Source organism: Poromitra crassiceps (assembly GCF_964638095.1).
Source record: "Poromitra crassiceps genome assembly, chromosome: 25".
Lineage (NCBI taxonomy): Eukaryota > Metazoa > Chordata > Actinopteri > Beryciformes > Melamphaidae > Poromitra > Poromitra crassiceps.
Window position 1 is genome coordinate 20,471,614 of NC_139649.1, and position 24,783 is coordinate 20,496,396.

Genomic DNA, 24,783 nt, shown 5'->3' on the forward strand with positions numbered 1-24,783 from the left:
TATGCCGTTTTACGTGTGATCGGGCTGAAACCTTCAGGGTGTGTAAAGGGCACCCGTGCGGGTGACCTGACGGAGCCGTATTTTTTAATTAGGCTAATTAGCTAATGATGTAATGTCACCAGTGATTATGTCAAAAGTGATGTCATAAAGGCACACACACACACGCGCACACACAAGGAGGCATTGTGACAAGACTGATCAGTGATGTCATAGGGGGGCACACACACACTGATGATGTCATTTCTCTTTCTATTTTCTCTCCCTCTGTCTTCTCCTGTCATTCACCTGCTCCATTCTGTGCTTCTCTGTGGTCATGTCCACCTTCACCCTGTGGAAGGCGGTGGACACCTCGCCCAGGGCCAGCTTCACCGGCTCCTTCTCAAACTCCATGCTGTAGCTGTCACCCTCCTTGAAGCCCGGAGGCTGGTAGTCCTGAGGAGTGACTGGAGGACAGGCAGACGAGGGACACAGACAGAGGGACAGACAGTGCTGAGACCATTAGTCCATTAACCAATTAGTTAATTGTCAGAAAATGTATTGATTACAATTTGGATAATTGATTAATGATTTTTGGCTACAATGCTAACATTTCCTTGGTTTTATTCATCTATTTTAGGATCCCCATTAACTGCCAATTTCCTGGGGTACAATACTGGGGTACAGATAATCAATGATAAAATAAGAGAATGCTTAAAATGACAAAAGTCAAATGTGCCTGTATGGACGCCCGACCAAGCTGGAGGTAACACAGGGGTTTGAACCAGCAACCCTCGTGTAGGTGGGCAGGCAAACTACCGCTGCATTACCCGGGCGCACTAAAGAAATTACTCTTGAGTTATGCAATTAATTTATGCTACACTGCTGGAGATTCTAACTGTGCTAAAGCTGTGTGTGTGTATGTGTGTGTGTGTGTGTGTGTGTGTGTGTGTGTGTGTGTGTTACCATGGTCGTAGTAGGCCAGCTTCATGTTGAGGCAGACCTCTTCTGACAGAGGACCCAGGTTCTGCATCAGAGTGTAGAGCTTCCTCACCAGCAGGATGCTGGCCTTCTTGGTGTTCTCGCAGGCCATGGCCGACACCTTGTTGTTGTTGTTGCTGAGATTGAAAATGGCCGGATGACAAGTCAACAGCAATCACCAGCCCACTACTGCTGCTCAATGTGCCTGCTCTTTCAGTCCCTGTGCCAGGTATCCAACCAGTGTTCATTTCCTAGACTAAAACTAAAACTACCCTTTTTCACTGATGAAAACTAGACTAAAACTGACTAAAACAATGTTGTGATGACAGAAACTATGAGGAAATCTATTGACATTTTCGTGAACGAATAAAACCTAGACTAAATTGGGAAGAGATCCAATCAGAAGAGAAGAAGAACTTTACCAGTTAAATCTCTGTCTGTATTGCACGTTCAAACGTTAATACCATTCCATAATAACAGACTAATAGATCTTTCCAAAGAGTGCAAATTCCAGAGAAGATTTTACTAATGCATTACACTTTAACTAAGCCCGCTGGATTTTGGTCGACTAAATCTACTGTAGATTTAGTCAACTAGAATTTTATGATATTTAGTCAATTAAAACGACTAAAACTAAAACATTTATTTCAGATGACTAAAATATGACTCAAACTAAATGGCATTTTAGTCAAAAGACCTGAAGATTGATTGATTGATTGAGTTCTTTATTGATAATGAATACACAGTATATACAATATACATATATACATACACAGGCCCACCATTATCAAAAGGATAAAAACGCAATAAAGCTGACAGCTTATTTCCATTGCGGTCCTCATGATGACTGTTATAAAATGTGTACTGTTGTGTGTATGTCTGGATGTGTGTAAGTGTGTGATAGTGTGAGTGCCACAAGCACTTGTCAGAGTCTGAGGGTGATGCGTGGGTGTGCCTGCCACGCAGGGGGGAGAATGATATGGGAAAGTGGGGCACAGTGAATAACCAATAAAAATAAGCATAAAATAAGATAAAAGACAATTTGTGCTATTAAAAAAATAAACCCATCAAATCCTAATAAAAACATACATTAAAAAAAATAATCAAATAAAATAAATAAAATAAAATAAGATCTCATAACATATAGGGTCGAGTGAGACACCGGCTCAGTTACTGGCTGGCCGACAACAGGTCGCCCCCCACCTCATACACCTTGGCTACCATCAAATCCATCCTACAAGTACCTATACTGGACAATATTTTATAATATACTATAGCATTACATATCATTACCATACAACATTATATACTATATAATAATATAGATATAATATAATATATGATATAATAATATAATACCACAATATAACACAACACATTAAGTCCAGGTTCTGTTTCTCCTGATCCAGTTCTTGACTTTACCTTTGAAGGAGGGATAGGGGCTGATCGTCTTAATCTCAGCTGGGAGACTGTTCCAGGCTACTGCCGCTGAATAACGAAAGGAATTTTGGCCGATGCATCTTTTGCATTTTACTGGGACCAAATCTGTGGGGCTCCCTCTAGTGCCGTGCCCATGTACGTCACTGACCTTGGTGAAGTAATGTCTAAGATATTTTGGGACAGCATTGTTAACTATCCTGTGTACCATGCCGAGTTTTATTTGTGTTACTCTCTCCTCTACTCTTAGCCACTTGAGGCTGTCGAAGTGAGACTGTAGTAGGTGAGTCCTAGGATTCAATTGTAAAATGAGTCTGACTAATCTATTTTGTGCTGTCTGGAGCCTGTTTTTCAGTGACACTGCGATGCCGGTGTACCAGGAGGAACATGCGTAGACTGTGGTACACAGTTGATTTCATTACTATTGACAAAAATGTTCTATTGTTGTAAGTGGCTTTGGATCAAAACGTCTGCTAAATGACATAATGCAATAATTATAATGTCAAATGGTGAAAGTAGTTGGTGAATCCTGAGGTGAACCTGCTCCTCTGGATGACGTTGGACTAAAAACGCAACAGCTCGGGTGGAGGGGCGGGGCCTATGCATGACTGGAACGGTCAAACGATGATGAATTGAATAACTTCACCTGTGAACAGTGAAGTGCTGTGCTAGCACAGTGCTGTTGGAACTAAGATGAACAAATATGTAATAATTCATGTGTAGATTCAGCCAATCACAGTTATCAATTAACTCGCTAATCCCTAGGAAGTGAATGTGCCAACTAAGGAGGTTCTGAATGACACGCCCGTCTTTAAATCACCACACTGCATGAACACACACACATGCTGAGTGGCACCATGAAATTTAGTCTCTGCATTTATCCCATGGAGGCATGTCCTTCCTCCATGGAGGCATGTCCTTCCTCCATGGAGGCATGTCCTTCCTCCATGGAGGCATGTCCTTCCTCCATGGAGGCATGTCCTTCCTCCATGGAGGCATATCCTTCCTCCGGGGGGCAGCCAGGAGCAGTGGGCAGCTTTCAGTGTAAAGCGCCCGGGGATCATCTTCAGTTCTCTGTCGTCGCCGGTCAGGTGACCATCTTCTGCATTTTTTTTTTTTTGGTGGGGGCCCATACCGATGTTGTATGGAGGAACCCCCAGGGGAGCACGGGGAGAACATTCAAACTCCACACAGAGAGGCCCTTTTGACGAGATAGCCCACCTAGGCACTGAGGACATGGGGGGGGGGGGGGGTCACATCCACAGCGTCCCAGGCGGGAATCGAAACCCAGGACCTTCTAGCTGTGAGGCGAAAGCGCTACCACTGCTCCACCGTGCTGACTTCTACCATACTGCCAGCTGCTGCATGAGTACACACTGTATTTCCCTTATGGAAGGTTCTTACAACTCTGTGTGGCACACATAAACAACACGTACCATAATCCCCATAAGCAGTGTGTGCACTGTTACAAATCAAGACACACACACACACACACACACACAGCAGCTTATAGAGGTGTTCCTGTCATCAGCACCTCAAAAGTCTGTTTTCTGCACTGATTTGAAGTAGACATTAAAAAATGTTTGCATAATCATCATCCCACATGTTTCAATGAGTCAGTTAACTAACTGACTCCCAGCATAACAAATCCTACCTTTCAAAGGCCATCTGATGTCCCTCTGCAGTGTATTCAATCTTAAACTGGTAAAACTCAGTCACTTTCTGGTGGTGGAGAGAGAGAGAGAGAGAGAGAGAGAGAGAGAGAGAGAGAGAGAGAGAGAGAGAGAGAGAGAGAGAGAGAGAGAGAGAGAGAGAGAGGGAGAGACATCTGTAAACACATAGCAACATGGAGTCCAGCTGATCGGGTGTTAGAGAGAGAGAGAGAGAGAGAGAGAGAGAGAGAGAGAGATACATCTGTAAACATAGCAACATGGAGCCCAGCTGATCGGGTGTTAGAGAGAGAGAGAGAGAGAGAGAGAGAGAGAGAGAGAGAGAGAGAGAGAGAGCGAGAGCGCGAGAGAGAGAGATCTGTAAACACATAGCAACATGGAGCCCAGCTGACTGGGTGTTAAAACATCAACAACTGCAAGGACTAGACTTGCAAATTACCTGGGGGTTTTCTGGATCAGTGTACATCTAGAAAGGGATCAAATGAATCCAACATCAGCACTGGATATTTTGGGATTTCCTTAAAGAGCAAAGGCTGCCCCACAATAATCAGCAAGATTGTCAAAAGTATTGTAGATATCAATCAGGTCAAAATCTTTTGAAATCCATTTCCACTGTGACTTACTTGGTCAGCTCCTCACAAAGTGAATATGACTGTCACACATCATCCATAAACACCAAACAATGCGTATGTCAATAGGTACCAAGATACTCACAGACAAAATGACTGTCCGCAGCTGGTGGAAAAACAAGTTGGGTCAGTTACATGAGCAAAAGTGTCAATGAGGATGGGCTTTGGCAGTTGAGTGTATTTCTGACTTTTAGGAGTGGTCTCTAAGTTGATCATGACGCACCACCAAGCTGACATGACACATCTCAAAGCAGGAGATGACTTACATACTTCTTTTCAATGGCATCAAAGCATCCGTGCATCCTGGAAGGATGAAATAAACACAGCCAGTTAACATGTTCTCTAACATCTTCTTAGAACTGAACTATGAAAAATGACTTCTTCACCTTTTTAGCTACTTATATGTATCATAATACATTACAAATATTTCTTGTACATTTATATCAATATCCTCTTGGAGTGGAATGGATCCCTGTACCTAGGATTTATCTAATGTCAAAAATCCAGATTTCAGAACTAACATTGAGTTCTTCCGAGTCACTTTCCATGTTTGTTCCGGTCCAATCCGCCCACTTTTGAGTCCCTGTTGGAACTAGAGCTATGTCCCATTACAGAAACAAGACCATCAAAAGGCCATTCCCCAGTCACTTTAAACAGTGGCTATGCCCCTTAAGTGTCAAACTGTACTGGAGTTATTTACCACTGAACAATCTGATTGGCACCAGGACAACTGCGGCCCTCCTTAAGAATCATCACTTTCTGATCTGTGGGAGAGGAAAACAAATATAAGCCTCTCGTTAGCAAATCATGATTTGAAATGGTAAATGAGATGAAACATCAAGACAGCTAGTATCACTTCATCAATAGGAAATTAACAGCAGCCAAATGTTGGTCAATCTTTGGCTGTGGGTGATCAGTTTGGCTACCAGCCACTGGCAAGAAACTGACTCTTATTAGTTTGTACTGTAGGTCGTATCCAGCTTTAAAAATCTAGTTGGCTGGTAAAATAGTGGAAGCGGCTGGTGAAATGTGGGATGTACCAGGTGCTGTGGTATGGAGACAAATACATTTTCATACAGTATGTGAATGTGAGGTACCTTGAACATATTTGCTGGCATAGGCTTTCTCTGGGAAAAGGCCCCTGAGGTAGGTGATGCTGGACACTGCAATGGCCAGAAGTTTCTTGACAACAAGCACGGACTGCTGCTCTGTGGTAACTGTGTCAAGCAACACCTGATGATGCTGTTTGAGTGAAACACAATGACTCACAGGTTGAATGTGTGGACCAGGTAAACATGGCAGCAATCCAGTAATTACTGTCTTTTGTTTTGTAGTTTTGCTTTTACTCGCCAGTTAAGACAGATACCATATTAGTCATGTAGAAGCTAACAACTGCAAGTCCAGGTGAAAGGTCATAACAAGCAGAGAACTGACATTTGTATTTGATTATGTGTTCAATCTTTGTAAACTCATGCTGTAATGAAGTTGTAGCAGGGCAGGTGAAGCACACACACACGCCTTTTCTTCTTCTCCGCTAGCAAAGCGTGCCCTGCCGGGAGGTTTCTATGGACCCGTTCCAAAGCAACCATTTTGACATGGCAAAGCAGGAAGTAAAGCAGGTCTAACCAATACCATTCATGATTGTTCCATTCCATTTAGTGCCAGGGCCCTCATTAATGTCATTGATTACACCTGCTTTACTCCCTGCTTTACCACCTCAAAACGATTGTTTTAAATGGGCCTATAGGTCTAACAGCACCAGAAGAGCTTTTGAAGCCTAATGGTCCTTACACACCGAGCACGTTTTTTTCATGCGATTAATTCGCACGTCAATATTATTTTCCGAACCTATATCAGTCAATGCAACCGTGCATACCAACGGCGAAGTTTCGCCCAGCGTTATTGCGGTGTTTATTTTTTCGAACCACTGTCGATTTTTCAGAAATTCGCTTCCGACGTGTACACATCTGTGGCTGTGATTGACAGGTGGGTCAAAACTCGCATCGCAATTTCGTGCCGTATATTCGCATCGCTCCCGATGTGTAAGGACCTTAAGTACAAATAGTGGAGCGGATAACATCAATATTTGAGGGACGAATCATGCAAATTATGATACAAGCAGTAACTTATGTTGCACTTTATAATGAGAAGATACTCTTCATTCAATTTCATTCTCTGCCACGAAGCCGGCTTTTCAAAACAACGCCATTTAAAAATCGGTCCATCGGTTCATTTTTTTGAGGGAGACATCATCATCATCATCACTTTATTAACAGACACAATGTCCAGTATAAAAACAGACAATACATAAAATCATAACAAACACATACCCCAATACATTACATTAAAAAGTTGTACCAATGTGCCCAAATGCTAGACTGGTACTTAATAGCACTGAGACCAGGTTGAGACAGCAGCATGATAATCAGGTTCTGAGACACATTAAGACGACAGATAAACTTGTAGGTCAGATTTCTCAGCAGGGCATGAAAGGTGTAGACTCCTGCACCACAAAACATTTCACTAGCACTGCAACACCTTGGCTTTCTGAGCAGAATCCTCATGCAGTCATTGTAAGCAACCTGAAGCTTTTGAATGCTAGTCAAGTCAAGTCAAGTTGATTTGTATAGCCCTAATTCACAAGCATGTCTCAGAGGGCTTCACAGAAAATATGTCTAGCTAATTCTATCTGACACAACAGTAGCAAATTACAGTAGTAATCTATGGCCTAACCTAAGCTATTCTAACCTACCGGCAACCCTCGACCAGTGATGGAGAGCAGCGATGCCCCACACACATAAGCGTGCTAGCCTGCTTAAACTTGACCCACAGGGGGCAGTACAATAGGAGTACAATAGGCTCTAAACAGGCTAATCTTTTCCCTCAGCATATTAGCTTGTGCATACAAGACACGCCGCTGCCTATACATGTCATCATCATCACTCATTTGATCAGTAAGAATGTGACCCAAGTACTTGGTTCTACAGCACACTTCAAGAACCTGTCCTGACAAATACAAAGAAGGGAAGGAGAGATCCTTATCATCTCGTGTTCTGCAAACCATAATGACACTCTTTTTACCATTATATTTCACATCAAAATCTACTCCATACGCAGAACAAATATTCAGCAGCTGTTGAAAACCAGCACTGCTTGGCGACAGGATGGTCAGATCGTCAGCGTACATACAATGATTTATCCAGGTGTTACCCGGCCAGCACACATCCAGTTCTACAGCTACTGAGCTGTACAGAGAGGTCATTCATGTACAAATTAAAGAGGACATTTTGAGCACCTTTTAATATTGGAGGGGACATGTAGCCTACCACTTTTAATGTTTTAATGCTTATAATGTCAGCATAATGTTATAATGTGCTGACATAAGCGCAACGTTTCTTGTTCATTACTGTGTGAATTGACCTGGAACTGGAAGCATTTACACAAAATAATATAACGTGACCTGCTGAATGCATAGGGGAAATATACCGTTATATGCAGTCATGGTTTTTGCAACGTCTAGGTCCAGTGGTTCTCACCAGGGGTTAATGCGGATTTGTTCAACTTCAGCATTATTTAATTTACAAGAAGTGAACACAGTTAGAATGTAGCAGAATGACTGTCCTGACCAGTTTATCCGTTATCTCGCCAACGTCAACTGCACAGACATGAATTCTGGACAAAACTATATGTCAATAAAATATTCTCATATTTGTGTCAGAGAGAGATCTCATCAAATGGGAGAACCAGTGACTGTCTTCATGTGTTTTAGCGTTTACCTGTTTCTGTTGTGTCGGTCTCAGACGCTGCACACATGCCATGGTTGCAGTGAAAAACAGCAACTACAACAGAGAAGTTTGAGGACCAAAGTAGACTAAGATTAATGTTTCTAACAGCTGTTTCTAACAAAGGCTAAATGAGTTAGCGCTCGCATTAGTTAGCTAACTTATTAGCGTTATATTTCTACGGCAAGCTAATCTGTCATCTTTTCACGTTGTAGGCCTAGCTGGTTAACATTGCCTTTTACTCACGTGGTAACAATAAAACGGTATTTTAACAGTAACACAAATTACAATTAACGTTATTAAACAACGCACCTTTAAAATAAAGTCTGGATGAAAGCTAGCTGTTGTGTTGATGTTCGATGAAATGATGTGAAGAGTAAAGTCGTCTCCCCGCAGACTGTTTGATTGACAGGCAGCAACACTTTGTTCTTTCTTCTTCTTCTTCCTCGGATAGCTTTCCGGCAGACTAGATGCCTTACGGCACACTGCTGCCTCCCACTGGTCGGAAATATTACTGTTTATGGTGTTTCTATTATCTCAATGGTTTTCTAACCTATTATACAGTCTATGGTGCAGATCTAGTAGTGCTAAAGCCAGAGTGTAGGTAAAGGAGGGTAGTTGAGACATTACAATCCCAAATATTTATGTTGTGTTCCATATGGGTTCTGTTACACATCTAATTTACAGACTGACAAACCAACAGACATCAGTTAGCCATGAATAATGAAGAAGCCTGCCATGTTTTCACTGATCCCCCCCCAGAGCATCTCAAATCTTTGTCAGAAAAAATACAAATAAATCAATCATGAATTGATCCTGATATTTTACACAGCTTGTCTTTCAATAAAAATTAGACATGCAGTGTTTCATTTACATTTTAATGTATTAACTGTTACAGCGGAAAATAACTTTCTCACATATTCATGTAAACTTTTGTCAAACAATATAAATGCTTTTCTTTGGGTCCATAAGACATTTTGAGCACTATAGCTTTTTGAGTTCAGCAATCAGCACCTTCTTTTCCTTAAGAGGATGTGACAGTCTACATTAGGACTGCAAAGCAATACAATGACACAGTACCTCAAAAGGTATGAAGACAACTCAATATGAGAACTATTCCACTATAGGACAGTTAGTTTGTATGAACACAATAGACGCTTCTCACGGGGGCCATTTTGTGTCAAAAAGGCAGGGTTAACACAGGTTGCAAACAAAACACTAATGAGGGTTTCATTTCACTTCCATGATTGGAATGTGGAAACCCTCATTAGTGTTTTGCTCGCACCTGTGTGTATTCTGCCTTTTCGACACAAAATGGCCCCCGTGAAAAGGGTCTATTGTCCCTTGTGAGCAAGCAGCCACACAAATGGATCTTAACCACCCAAGGCCCTAGGGCAGGGCAGGGATACTCAACTTGCTTTGCCCGGGGACCACTTTATCTAAATGACAGGAGGCCAGGGGCCAGTTAATAAGCAAACATTAATATAAATTTGTCTGTAGTGTATTGTAGGTTTTTGGCCATTTGGTCATCAGCCAGAGTTTAGTCTGACAATTGTGCACAGACAGGATAGTTAGTTAGGTTCAGTTAAGTTATTTAAGTACATATAAGTGCCTGGGCAGAGAGCAGGTGGCTATATTTGACAATTTAGCAGGACCTCAGTCAAACTTTATTTAATGTTTGTTTTCATTGTGAATTAGAAAATAATCAGGGGGCCACATTGCACCCTATCGCGGGCCCCGGGCCACAAGTTGAGAATCACTGCCCTAGGGCCTAGTACAATGTCCAGAGCGAGTGAGTGGGCGTGTGCTTACCCCCCCCCCCCCCCCCCCCCCAGCCAAACCACATGAAAGATTGACTCGTGTGAAAGCAAAAGCCTCTTGTATGAAAGTGTAACTAACTCCTTTGATTCAGCTGACATAGTCCAGAGTCCATGTCTGAAAGTGGCTTAGGTTTAGCTTAGCTTTAGCTTCCATTCGGAAACTATTATTCAGAATCAGAATCAGAATTATTTTTTATTTGCCAAGGTATGTTTTCACATACTAGGAATTTGTCTTGGTGTGGTTGGTGCTGCTCATTAACATTAATAAGAACAAATATACAAGACATAAACAAATAAAATATAATAATATATAATAATAGTCTAAAGAGATTATAAAATATTATAAAGGGATTCAGTTTTTAACAGATATAGATACTATCTGCAAAGTTTAGGGTAGTGGGTTGTCTGTAAAGTTACAGTCTCTTATATATAAACTATCTGTTTATATATATATATATGTGTTAATACTAGTAGTATTAACACATATATATAAACAGTATTAGCAGAGCATAAACAGACTTGTAAAAATATTGCGTGAGTGGAAACATACCAAACTTATAAAATATTATGAAAGGATAAAGATATTAACATATATAGGTAGTATTAACAGATATAAACAGTATTAACAGAGTATAAACAGACTTGCCAGCTAGGTGAGGTAGCTTAAGTTTGCCGTTTACAGATTATGTACAGGGTCAGGGTGCATCAGAGGTAGCAAAAGTGGGTGAGCTTGTGTTGACATGGTTTGCAGATAAGTGACAGTCAGAGTAATAAAGTATGTAGGCTACAGTGATAAGGTGCATGATATATAAGGTGCATGATATGGCAGCAGTATTGAGATAACAGGGTAACACAATATGTACAGTGGAAAGGTGCCCAATAGTAGCAGCAGAGTAATGAGCTTTAGTATTGCACATGGGGTTGCAGGTATTGACAGAGAAACATGTTGTGCATTGAGCAGGATTTAAAGGACAGTGAGGTGTCAGACTGTGTGTGTGTGTGTGTGTGTGTGTGTGTGTGTGTGTGTGTGTGTGTGTGTGTGTGTGAGAGTGTGTGAGTGAGTGAGTGAGAGAGAGAGAGAGAGAGAGAGAGAGAGAGAGAGAGAGAGAGAGAGAGAGAGAGAGAGAGAGAGAGAGAGAGAGAGAGAGAGAGAGAGAGAGAGAGACTCAGGGTCAGTGGGGGGTGGGGGGGTTGTTGTTGGTGGGCTCCCCTGTGGATGTGTGGCAGACACACACAGAGTCAATGGGAGGGCAGGGGGGTTGTTGGAGAGCTTCACAGCCATGGGGTAGAGGCTGTTAACATGGCGTGAGGTGTTGGTCTTGACGGATCGGAACCTCTTCCCAGATGGAAGTCTGTGAAACAGGTGGTGGCTGGGGTGGGAGGGGTCCACCCAAGGTGGAGGATTTTGCTAATAAATGTATAAAAACTGAACACATTCACAAGGTGCAAAAACCATAGACTGCCCATCATCAGTGTGTTCCTGGTGCTGCCATTAATGATGCAACCACCTCAACAAAGTCAGCTACCATCTATGATCTTCCCTCACTGTTAACACTTTTCCTGAAATACAAGCATAGTTTGATGATAATTAGATAAGAAAACTCCAAAAAGTATTTACTGTATTTCTCTGACTGACATAAGTTTGGAATTGTATTTCATGCATGTATGTACAAGTCCTACAGTAGGTCACTTAAGTGGACTACTGTGGGACTTGACTACTGTAGGACAGTAGTGATGAGAAGAGAACAAGCCAGCAAGTGACCCCCAGGTCCTCCTGGCTGACTTGAACAGTGCCACTATGTTAACTGTGCTCTCCTGGAGCTTCTTGACCTCCTCATCTCTAGATGGCGCACACATCTTCTCCATGGTGTTTATGATGTAAATGGCGAGCCCCTGGATGTCCACAGCATCATTGTCAGCCTGTTGGCAAATCAGGTCCATGTCCAGCACCTCCACGATTTTGGGTCCGCATCCAAATGGTGCCCGGATTAAGGAATGACAGTTAAGATCTATCCCATTGAGAAAAAAGTTCAAGTGTTATCTTTGTAGCTCAAGAGAAGCAGATGAGTTAGATAAGGATTTTTCAGCTTTGACACAATTGAGATGTCGATTATGCCAAAGGAGGCAACTTCATATCAGAAAGATGTCTGCACTATTTTGTGCATTCAATGTAATAGAAGCACGGCTGATCTTTGTTTGCAATGATCCAATAGAGCTGTAAAGAGCAGATCATGTGAACTGACCTCTCTGATCTCCTGCAGTAGGTCTGATGACTTGTTGATACTCAGGAGGGGGCGTCGTTCAGCTCACACTCCAGGATATCCCAGAAGGCCCTGTGCACATTTTGGGGCAGAGGTGTTGTCAGTCAGGCTCATCTCAGGCACACAGAAGCCAGAACAAAGGTGTTGTCAGTCAGTCAGGCACACAAAGTGCCAGTTGTAGATATGCCAATAATCACCACATACATCATTGTCTAAATCAATCAATCCAAGTAAAGGTATCACAATACAATTCTATAATTGTCTCTGCTGAGCATAAATAAAATTAGATAAACAGCATTTTTGAGGTGCTAATACTTCTGGAGGGCAGTGTACTGTTCAGTGATAAATGATAGTGGGCTGTCTGCCTTATCCTCTCCTCACTCCTCACAACTGATTTCTTCTCTTGCCTCCTCTTATTTCTCTCCAGAGGTATATTTAATCAGATGGCATGCCTCATATCATTCACTAGCTCATCATATTATGTCTTACTAAGTATGGTACTTTTGATTGTTTGTTAAATATGGGAACTTAACTTTGAGCATAACTTATTTTGAGGCAGGGATGATTTCACTTCAAATCTTTTCTTAGAAAGCAGATGTTTCTATGCTTTATCAGCTATAGTAATAGCAATAGCCTAATCAGTATGGCGGGCTGGCTGTGGGGAACAAACAGTGAGCCAGCATTGTTAGCAGATTAAGAAGAGCTCAAACAAAACCATAGAGGAGAAACATGGATTGTTGGAGTTGCAAGATAACAATGGTGAGGCTGTCAATTCAAGCTCCAAAACTGAATCTAAAATGCTACTTTTTTTTAAAAATATATATATAACTTTCTTTAATAGAAGAATGATATTTTTACAAGTCAAAATGCGACTTTTTCCAATACCTTTCTTTATTGTTGAGTTAAGCATACCCCACTAAATTGAAATAAATTATTTTCAAATTCTGTCTCACATTTTGTACATGCAGTTGTTTTAAGTAGGACACACACTCAATTGTTTTCCTTCAATGAAAAATGTCCTGGGCTGGGAGTTAGGCTTATGGCACGATGGATGATGGCATCGACCATCATCGATGGGCCAACCCCATCGACCTCTGAGCCTTCTACATGGTGATGTCCATCTGGGCTGTCTGAGCGCAAATCTGCCATTTGTAGATAGTACTAATCCACAGAGATAGTAATTATTAACCCAACACAGGCTAAATGTTTCAGTTTCAATGTAACGTACTTCACACATCTGGCGACTCAAACTTCGAACACCATCGTGAAGTTTGCAGACGACACAGCGGTCGTGGGGCTGATCTCGGGGGGCGACGAGACGGCCTACAGAGAGGAGGAGGGGGCCCTGGAACAATGGTGCCAGGACAACCACCTCTCTCTGAACGTCTCCAAGACCAAGGAGATCATTGTAGACTACAGGAGGGGGGGGGGCACACACCCCCCAATCACCATCAACGGCACAGTGGTGGAAAGGGTGGACAGCTTCAAGTACCTGGGAGTCAACATCCACCAGGACCTGACCTGGGCCGGCCACACCGCCACTGTTGTCAAAAAGGCCCAACAGCGAATACACGGACTCAGGCGCCTGAAGAAATTTGGGCTAAGGCCAGAAATCCTCACGGACTTCTACAGAGGCACCATTGAAAGCCTGCTGACTGGCTGCTTCACCACCTGGTACGGGAACTGTACCACCATGGACCGCAGGGCGCTACGGAGAGTGAGACGCGCGGCCCAGCACGTAACAGGATGTGAGTTGCCAGATCTGCATGATCTGTACAACCAGCGGTGCCTCAGGAGGTCCCTGAAGATCATCAAAGACACAAACCACCCCCACAACCCTGTTACCCTCAGGGAGAAGATACAGGGTTCCAAAAGCACGCACAAATCGCTTGAGGAACAGTTTCTTCCCGCAGGCCACGAGACTCCTTAACATACACAAATAGTGTAGTAGCCGTACTGTACCGCACTGTAGCTGCTACCATTACGTATGTCTAACGTTTAATTGTATGTTTAATAAGGAATATGCTATTTGCACCCGTATGTCAAATATGTCGAATTTAAAACGCAGAGTTTAATTGTATGTTTAATAAGGAATATGCTATTTGCACCTATATGTCAAATACGCCGAATTTAAAATGTTTAAGCACGGCTAAAGTATGCACACGACATGTGCACCTATGTGCAGTGAATATGCCACTGTCTCTGACTTGTCTTATCACTATACTGCCTTATTGCTTGTTGTGTCTCTTGTTGTTTTTGCACTCATATGCCCTGTTATATTTGTACTATGTTGTAAACGGAGCCCACAGCACAAGAATTTCACACGTGATACTTGTACCACGGAGTGACAATAAAAATCTTGAATCTTGAATCTTGAATCTTGAATCTTGAATCTTGAATCAACGGTAGCTTGCAGGGCACGTACGCTAGCATGCTAAGTGATAGTTTTGCATAACTGTTCAATCAATGTGCAATCATGTTGGCGACTGGATGGTAGACGAAATTATGAGCTGCAGCTTACATACTTTGGAGGCTGAACATATGTGCATTCCATTACAAGCCTGTACACTGTAATAAGCTGGTATATAGCTGAGGCTAGGCTATGCTAACACTACTGTTGGCAAGGTCGACTCGAATTGTATTGATTTATTATTCATTCTAACGTTGTATTATTGTGCGTGCAATTACAGGCCTCAAGCCTGTAGCACTGCAATAAGCAGGTATAGCTGAAGCTATGCTAACACTACTGTTGTTGACAGGGATCGATTTAAATGTATTTGTTGTTTCTTCAAACGTTGACGAAATGATACAGCCCCAGCTATTGTGTTTTGTATGTTTCTCTCTCTCCAATAGTAGGGAGGACAAACCCGTTTGTGTTTTTCTGAAAAACATATTTTTAACAGTTTATGATGCATCTATCTTGTTATATTTACTATTATAAAACGGCTCTCTCAAATCAAGCAATCAGATTGGTTCACAGCCATTGTATAATTCCAGTAACCGAGTCCAATAACCCATGGCCATGGGTTATTGGTTGCCATGGCAACTCTCTTACTAAAAGCCTTTGGTTACCTAAAAAAAAAAAAATGGCGGAGACAGCTGTCAGATCCTTGTGAATCGATCTTCGCTTATAACTTTACTAATACTTCGCAGAAAATTATGTTTTGTACAAGAATGGATGCGGGCTAATGTCTTCTTTGCAAAAAAAAGGCTGTTAACCCCGCATTTAACCCCGCATTTAACCCCGTAACGTTAGTTGGTGTCGGGCTTTGCAGAAAGCACTCCGCTTCTCAGCAAGCGCTGAGAATGCAGCGCTGCGCTCGAGCTGCCTGTCGGCTTTCCAGAAAGCTCTCAGCTTCTCAGCAAGCGCCAGGATTGGCCAATGTCAACTTCAGTCTCCAGAACGATCCAATCAAATCACCCGCACGTCTATCTTCTTGCTAGAGGTCCCGCCTTACAGTAGTGTTTCAACTGACTATCAGAATACCATGCCAGTCGGACTTATAGTATTATTATTATTATATTATTATACTTGGAAACCGTTTTATAAAAGCAATATAGCACTCGAGCTGTGTGGTGTTGTGGAATATATCCCGCTGATAAGCTGTTATCCCACGAGGCCGCAGGCCGAGTGGGATAACAACTGATCAGCGGGATATATTTGCCACAACACACTAGCTCTCATGCTATATTGCTTAATTATACAACAGGTAGTTCCGGCCGAGCAATTTGATTGGACAAGAGGGATCCTACGAGTGCCGTTATGTAAGGGATAATGTATATTGAGGCGGTGATTACGGGGGAAATAATGGTAAATGGTAAATGGCCTGCATTTATATAGCGCTTTTATCCAAAGCGCTTTACAATCAGTAGATAGTCTACATTCACCCATTCATACACCAATGGCGGCAGGCTGCCACGCAGGGTGCCTACACACCATCGGGAGCAAGGAGGGTTAAGTGTCTTGCCCAGGGACACAGCGACAGCAGCTGGGAGGGAGCGGGGATCGAACCGCCAACCCTTGCGTCATTGGCCGTCATATTTTTTAATAGCGTTTTCAACGACAAAGCGGTTTAATTCGTAATTGGCACACAAGACACCACAGCTGCAACTGGTTGGCCTAATTACTAGTGTCTGCTGACAAAAAGCTCTTATCAACTGATTAATCCAGGTGTGGCAGAGCAGTGGTCGGTTGTCGAGAAATAATGACCGGTGAATCTTGTTGATTGACCAATCAGAATCGAGTATTCGAGAGAGCCGTGTTCTAATTCATGATAATGCACTGGTGCTTCACTGTGTGTAGATCACTCCTCTGCTTCACAGCTGCCCTAATCAACAAAATGCTTCACAGCTGTAGAGTAGACAGTAGTAAAGTAGACAGCCTGCAGTTAATTAGGCTGATTAGGCTACATTTTCAGCAAAGCAGAAAGCTGAGGGGACTATTTTTGTTGGCGGAGGAATAAATACAGAAACCATATATTTTCTCAGCTTTTTGTCATTTTTTAATCAGCTTTGTTAAATAGAACTGTTGTATAAAAGCAATATCACACTCGAGGTCGTGCTGTTGTTGTCTAATATTGGCACTGCTGTGATTATCTTCGGCACTCGGCCTGCAGCCTCGTGCCTACGACCGAATCACAGCAGTGCCAATATTAGCCAACAACCGCACTCCCTCTCATGTGATATTGCTTAATTGATTGTTATTTTCCTATAATTTTTTTTTGGTTAGTGCTATTTTACATTGAAGTCAACAGGGAGAGGCTTGTGTTACCCCCCTAAAAGGGGGCGGGAACCTTCGCCTACAAAATGACGTATTGCCGATCTGGTGTATAGCTCACCCAAGTCCTTTATAATGAAATGGGGAAAGGTTCGATCCACTGAAGTCACAGAAGCTAACGCGTGCATACAAAAAGTGAAGGCAAAAATCAGATTTGTATTTATGGTTTTGGCAAGCTGGAGTGCAGGCTTCAGCATTGCTCAGGGACAAGAAGACCCATTTCATTTTCATTGTAACTCATTAAAATAGAAGAGTTTTTTTTACGTCTTTTTAATGGTGTCCCACAGCTATTTTATAAAAGCAATAAGTTGTCCTGTTGTTGCTCATTTTGCTTTATTGTCTGATACTGAATAAAAGACACGTGGGAAGGGCGTCCGGGTGCAGCGGTAGATTCCCTGCCTACCAACATGAAGGTCGCAGGTTCGAGCCTCCATGTTGCCTCCGGGTTGGTCGGGCGTCCATACAAGCACAGTTGGCTGTGTCTGCAGGTGGGAAGCCGGTGTCATGCCGAGTTTTGCACCCCCGCCGAGAATTGCATCCCCACCTTCCGGGAGCATATTGTAATGATTTATACGGAAACTTAACTGTTTAAAAATTATATAATTGTCTGGGTAGACGTGATCTCCAAGCCAGGGGGTCTGTCCTGGCTCATGGAGACCGACTTTGATGCATTAGATCCGCGTGGAGGTGACTTCCATGCTTGGGGCTCTCTTCTGCCTTATGGAAGCCGACTTTGGTGCTTAAAATCCGGGTACAGATGACCTCGAGACCTGGGGATCTCTCCTGGCTTTATGCAAAAATTGTGGTTAAGTTTAGAATGAGGGGGTGACAAAAGTTCAGCTGAGGTTGTGCTTGGGCTTAAGGCTTGGGGTTTGATTCCTGGTCAAAACACACACATTGTTAACAGGCATTTTTCTTCTTTTCAAACATTAGGGTTATGTAAGTACAATGATTTGGTTAAGGTTAGGGTTTGGCTATTGTCGTGGTTAAATAAGAAACCCCTAACCCTAATGTTAACCACATCTTTTTTACTTGCTGCGTGTTTTCGGGAATTGAATTGAATTCTTTTAATTGAATTTTTATTAGGAATTTCATAAAAGTATCACATTTTCAAAATAACACAATCATTTAAAAAAAATGACACCACAAATTAAAAGAAATCCCAGAGGATAGCACTTAAAGCATTAATTAAAACACTTATTTCCAAAGGAAATAAGAAGCCGTTGCGGTGACCAATCAAATGAGTTGGGGGCGTGGTTTCATCTAAACTTGGTTGGGAAAAGTATACATGCATAACTGGCCAAATGGTCACATAGCAGAGTGACTGGTGTAACCCATATGAAAAATAGGACCACTAAAACTGTCATTTAGAGGTGTAATTGCATGTTGTTCCCAGAGGAGGGTGCAATACACTTGTTTGTGTCTGTGAATCTGAAGTGGTAGAGAGCACTCCATGTGGTCTGTATTCATGGTCAGGCATTTTACCACTAAATTGGGGTCAACCTCTCACTAATTGCAACAAAACCAATCTCAATAGATTTTGTGTCCTAAATGTTCTAAATGAGAGAGTAAAAGTTTGAAGGAATCCTATGAGGGGAAAGTCATTTGGAGAGCAGCCTCTTCTATCCTTTCTGGAAAAGGGAGGTGTGGTGTGTGTGTGTGTGTGTGTGTGTGTGTGTGTGGGGGGGGGGGGGTGTTGGTGTGTGTGTGTGTGTGTGTGTGTGTGTGTGTGTGTGTGGGGGGGGGGGGTTGGTGTGTGTGCAGCCGTTGGCTGAAAGTGAGACGGGCACATACAAATATCATGTTTGGTATTATCTTATCTTAGATCTCTAGTTGAATACCAAAAAACCAAAAAAGTATTTATAATCATTTTCATGTTTCTCCTGGCTGCAACCAGATTTCCCCTGGTTCCACAACAAAGACTTGAGACGTCATACCTTGTTGAACTGGGGGAAGTGTGGTCTGAAGTCCTCCTCCTGGTCCTCAGTCAGGCCGGACCTGTGCTGAGCGACGGTACAGACTGGCGTCCAGCCGCTCCTTCTCTCTCCTATGCATCTCCAGCTCGTCCCACACATTCACCAGAGCCTGAAGGCATCACAGTACAGTCAGACATGACATCATCATTCATTCACTTTGAAGAATCTAGTATTCTATTATACTCATTTTCAGTTCAACTGTGCCTTTTGCTTGGCTGGAAATGATGGTGGTGTCCACGTCCTCCTCAGAAAATTCGCCATCATCATCACTGTCAGTCACCAGCACGGTGGTGGTGGGGGCGATAGTGGGGCCGGACTGCTGCTCGTCGTTCCCATGATGCTGCCCAGCATCGGCCACGACAGTGGGTGACTTCTGTGTCTCGGTGGAGTTGCCATCGGTGGTGCTAGTACTGCTGCTAGCAGCACAGGAGCTGACACTGGGGGTCTTTAGTAGCAGCACTCTTTTCAGTGCACTGTGGCGCAAAAAACATCTTTATCTTGCAACATTTTTCTGCATTGGCTTCAAGGCCCTTACGTTTTTTGTCTCTTTTCTTTTCGGCGCCACCTTTTGCTTTGTTTATGTTCATCATGTTGAGATATAGACATATACTGTTCGTATTTGATCTATTCCACCGCGGCTGCGTTGAGTGATGTAATTACATTGACATTTGACATGGAGGAGCCGGGAGGAGCACACGCTGCACGGAGCAGGCCAAGTCCACTTTTGGAAAAGGGGGGGGCGGTGTCTCCGCCTCTCAGACCATGCAATATCCATGATGACCACTTGACAGAACTCACCTGTCAAAATGGGCCGGCCCATCTCTCTTTCCACTGGGCTGACCTGACTGACAGCTACTTCGGCTGCATTGAGGGGGATCAATAAACGTGCGGTCAGACCGGCCCAGAGCGGCCCAAAATCACAGCGGCCCTTCTGGCATTTGCCAGAATTGCCAGATGGCCAGTCCGGACTTATACTATAACTAGATGCTTATTTGCGGGCTGTATTCTAAAGCGTTACCCTTGAAAGTAGTACTTCTATGCGATGTCACATCCAACACAGTGCTTTTTTCTTTGAAAACAAAGGCCGGCTGGTCAGGAAGGTCTCAGGAGTTTAATGTCTGTCAAAAAGCCACATGTTAAATATGGCAGCACCAACATTTCTGTTTTTGAGGTCAGAATTGATTCTATGCAACACTTGTTTGTGTTCCTTTTTCTTTTCTTTTTCTTGTTGTTTTTGTTTGGGCTTTTCATTGAACCTCGTTGGGCGGGAGGGGGTCAGATGGATTGAAGCTGTTTTTTTTAAGGTGCAAGTCCTCAACAGCATCCCATGTGATTCTGTTTGTCCACCCTGTTGTGGTGCTGCAGAGAGAAGGACCTCTCTCATGTGGGTAGTCCGCCACACGAGGACGATATCCCTGTCCGTATTGGTCATCAGACTGCCCCTGACCGTGAGGAAGCCAGACCTGGACTCATGGTGCATGTCGAGCCCTTCTGTCTATCTGCTGCTCTGTGGCTCAAAGAGGTCGATGTGTATGAAATATAGAGCTATTATCAATGATGAATCGAATCTGGAGGCTGCGAAAGATGTGACAACACTGTACTGTTGATGTTGTATAAATGCAAATGGAGAGAAAGACTTATTTTAAATCTTGTAAATAACAAATGTACAAAAGAATGAAAGCAAGACAAATATAAAAAAAACAACTTGATGACCATCTAGAGAGAAAGTAATCTGTATATTGTTGAATAAATATTGTACCGTAAGGGACATGAGTGTTTGCCTGTCTTCTGTGTTATTTGTACAAATATGATGCTGTCAGTCATTCTTCACTGCAGGACTAGATGTTCACTATCCAATATATCCAGACAAATATCTCAGAAGTTTCTTTACCATCATCGCCATATATTGATGATTGTGCATTTCAATTTCACAATGCACAACAAAAAAACTGTTTTGCTAAAATTGGACAGAAAAATTTTCTGCTATACAATTTCAAAATGATGCCTAATAAAATGTGTAACCAAATAGTAATAGTATCAAATAATCAAATAACTCATACCATCATATTACTAGTTATAGTTAAAATATTTAATGTAATTTTGTTACATTATTGAGCAACAGTTTTACAAGTCAGAATTTTGACTGAACTCAGACACACTTTTCACATGGCCCTAATCCTCCAAACATTTTCAAATGTACATTTAGAGGGATAGATATTTTATTTAAATGTGATTACATTATCCTTCACTTATTACATTTCTTTAACCAAAACAATCAGATGTAGCCTAATTGAATATACCAGAATGAGTTATTAATTGCAGCAAGGCATACAATCAGCACTGATGAGGATAACTGCAGGATAAAATGGTGTTCTGACATCTAGTGGTAAAAATGTAAAACAAGTCACTGTTCAGTTGGTGTACCTGAACTTTGCACTTACAATCAAGTTCCTTAAAGAGTATTAGGATAAAGTGTGTGTTGTGTCAGTGATCCTTCTGTGTGTGTGGGAGAAAGCAGTGTTTTCTTGCTGGCCGGCCTGGCCATAGGCATATCAAACTAAGCAGCTGCTCAGGTCAGGGACCCTCTTGCTTAGCGCTTGAAATATGTGAATGGTAATCAATACATAAATGCAATATTGTGTTGTACAGGCTGGCTAGCTAATACTAGTTAGTTACTAGCTAATACTAGTTAGCTGAACATGGCCTTACTGTGGCTATTAGAATGAATCTGAAAACATTTTAGAATCACCACAGTATGCATACTATAGGAATATTGATATTCTCATCATAAACTCACTACTATAGGCACACTAGAAGACATTTTAGGAATATTATAGGCCTAGTGGTTTTTCCTCAGTGTATTTGTAGTAGCCTACTTAAACTTTAAGTTAGTACTGGAGAGCTTTGTGTCTAAAGTGTGGTTAACTAGCATTTCAGTACCTACTTTAAGATTAAGAAAATAAATGACCTTCAGTTTGTTAATTTAAACCATTCTTGGGGGTAAAATAATTGCACTTTTGCAATCATGTTTCTATTTCTATGACCAGTAGATGGCAGTATTGGGCAGGACAGAAGCCAGAAACAAGAACAAATACAAATCCAAACTTATTTAGGTATAAAAGAAATTAAATAAGAACTGACAGACACAGATAGAGACTACACAAAGACATGTAAATGCAATGTGCAGAAGCAAAAAAAACTGGAGAACACATTTGAGAACATTATAACATGAGAACAACCATACAGGCCCCTAAGAACTGACACAACAACAACAATAATAATTGGCAATTCGGCCAGGCAGCAGGGGGCAGGTCTGGCCTGGTCTCCTTTGGTTTCTTCTTCTTATTTTCCTTGTATATTGGTGACCTCAGGAAGTCGGTGTATATTGGTGACCTCAGGAAGTCGGTGTCTGTGAACCTATCTCCACGCCTCAGCTTACTGTTACAAAAAAAGAAAAGAAAAAATCCATGAATGCATCATCATTGGTGGTACACACAAAAAACAACACGACTCTGTTGGTTACATTGGGGATTTTCACACTGCATGCTCTTAGCCCACAGACATTTGTTAACCCAGGGTGACCTAAGCCCAGGGCTATGCCATTCACACTGCACTTCTAGTTAAGTGAGGTCCTCACCTGCTGATGGTCGGTTCCTTGTAACTGATTTGAGCACATGTCCTTTGCCTTCCATCAACTGGGGTTGTAATGGTGCTGGTCAGTGATACCAAGACTCTTCCTGCTACAACACACAAAACAAAAGAATAAACAGTAAATGCCTTTTAGAATTAAGCACTAACAACAATTAAACAGACAAAATAACACACTCGTACACAAATATGTGATCCCCCCCCCCCCCAAAAAAAAATATCACTACATATCAAATATCTGTAAATAAACTCTAAAATGCATCCATATCAACACTCAACCATGTAGAAAGAGAAGGAATATAGGACACCACACCTGTAGAGGTTTGAGCTGTGATTGCAGCAACAGGCTCCTCCAACACTGCTGCCCTGCCAGAGGTCACTCTCTTGGGACTAGAGAACAGTTCAGTGTCGGCGGTGGCAAAATCCCATGGCGGCATCTCGTCCATTATTCCCAGGTCGCTCATCTTCTGATGAACTGCCTCACCACTTTTGTCGACTGTTGGACTACAGGCCAATGACACATTAGATGTCGTCAAATTGTTTGCAATGTTGTCCTGAGGAGAACATACATCGTCCCGAGGCCTAAATCCTTGTGTGCAATGACTATGTTTCTTTTTCTTGGCATTCGAACAGTCAACAGACTCCTCCCTCTGTGTGGCGTTCCTTTCCTCTGGAATGTCTCCTTGCTCCTGAGTGGCCACCCAAGGAGGCTTAGAGGAGCTCGCCATTTCCGCAAGAAAGACTCCATCGCTGTGCCTTCCGTCAGGGCAACTGTGTGGATTTGGTTCAGAATGCTGCCTCACAACATTTGCATCAATAACTGCTGGTGATTCTTGACCTTCTGATGATGCACCGTGTGATGATGAGGAGCTATCTCTGGCCACCGAGATAACAAATGTCTTTCTGCTCCTTGTTCTGTGGTTTCCCCCATGTCGAGGAATCGGTATCTTGCTCTGAGATCTGTTGCCACTGAGTGGAAGACTATGTGGAGGAGTTGGTATCTTGCTCTGAGATCTGTTGCCACTGAGTGGACGACTATGTGGAGGAGTTGGTATCTTGCTCTGAGATCTGTTGCCACTGAGTGGAAGACCATGTCGAGGAATCGGTATCTTGCTCTGAGATCTGTTGCCACTGAGTGGAAGACCATGTGGAGGAGTTGGTATCTTGCTCTGAGATCTGTTGCCACTGAGTGGAAGACCATGTGGAGGAGTTGGTATCTTGCTCTGAGATCTGTTGCCACTGAGTGGACGACTATGTGGAGGAGTTGGTATCTTGCTCTGAGATCTGTTGCCACTGAGTGGAAGACCATGTGGAGGAGTTGGTATCTTGCTCTGAGATCTGTTGCCACTGAGTGGACGACTATGTGGAGGAGTTGGTATCTTGCTCTGAGATCTGTTGCCACTGAGTGGAAGAACATGTGGAGGAGTTGGTATCTTGCTCTGAGATCTGTTGCCACTGAGTGGAAGACCATGTGGAGGAGTTGGTATCTTGCTCTGAGATCTGTTGCCACTGAGTGGAAGACCATGTGGAGGAGTTGGTATCTTGCTCTGAGATCTGTTGCCACTGAGTGGACGACTATGTGGAGGAGTTGGTATCTTGCTCTGAGATCTGTTGCCACTGAGTGGAAGACCATGTGGAGGAGTTGGTATCTTGCTCTGAGATCTGTTGCCATTGAGTGGAAGACCATGTGGAGGAGTTGGTATCTTGCTCTGAGATCTGTTGCCACTGAGTGGAAGACCATGTGGAGGAGTTGGTATCTTGCTCTGAGATCTGTTGCCACTGAGTGGAAGACCATGTGGAGGAGTTGGTATCTTGCTCTGAGATCT

General features: G+C 42.7%; 1 protein-coding gene across 1 annotated transcript; it reads right to left on the reverse strand.

Moving 5' to 3' along the window:
* Positions 1–249: 249 nt before the first annotated feature.
* On the reverse strand, positions 250–8,883 carry LOC310798152 (HORMA domain-containing protein 1-like; the record flags this gene model as incomplete). Its single annotated transcript, XM_083660631.1, has 10 exons — positions 8,788–8,883; positions 8,470–8,532; positions 5,791–5,935; positions 5,394–5,457; positions 4,960–4,996; positions 4,779–4,799; positions 4,504–4,530; positions 4,049–4,116; positions 943–1,094; positions 250–443 (listed from the first exon to the last, which is right to left on the reverse strand). The coding sequence occupies exons 2-10, from the start codon at positions 8,509–8,511 to the stop codon at positions 250–252; spliced, it is 750 nt and encodes a 249-aa protein (XP_083516757.1). The 5' UTR covers positions 8,512–8,532; positions 8,788–8,883.
* Positions 8,884–24,783: the final 15,900 nt, after the last annotated feature.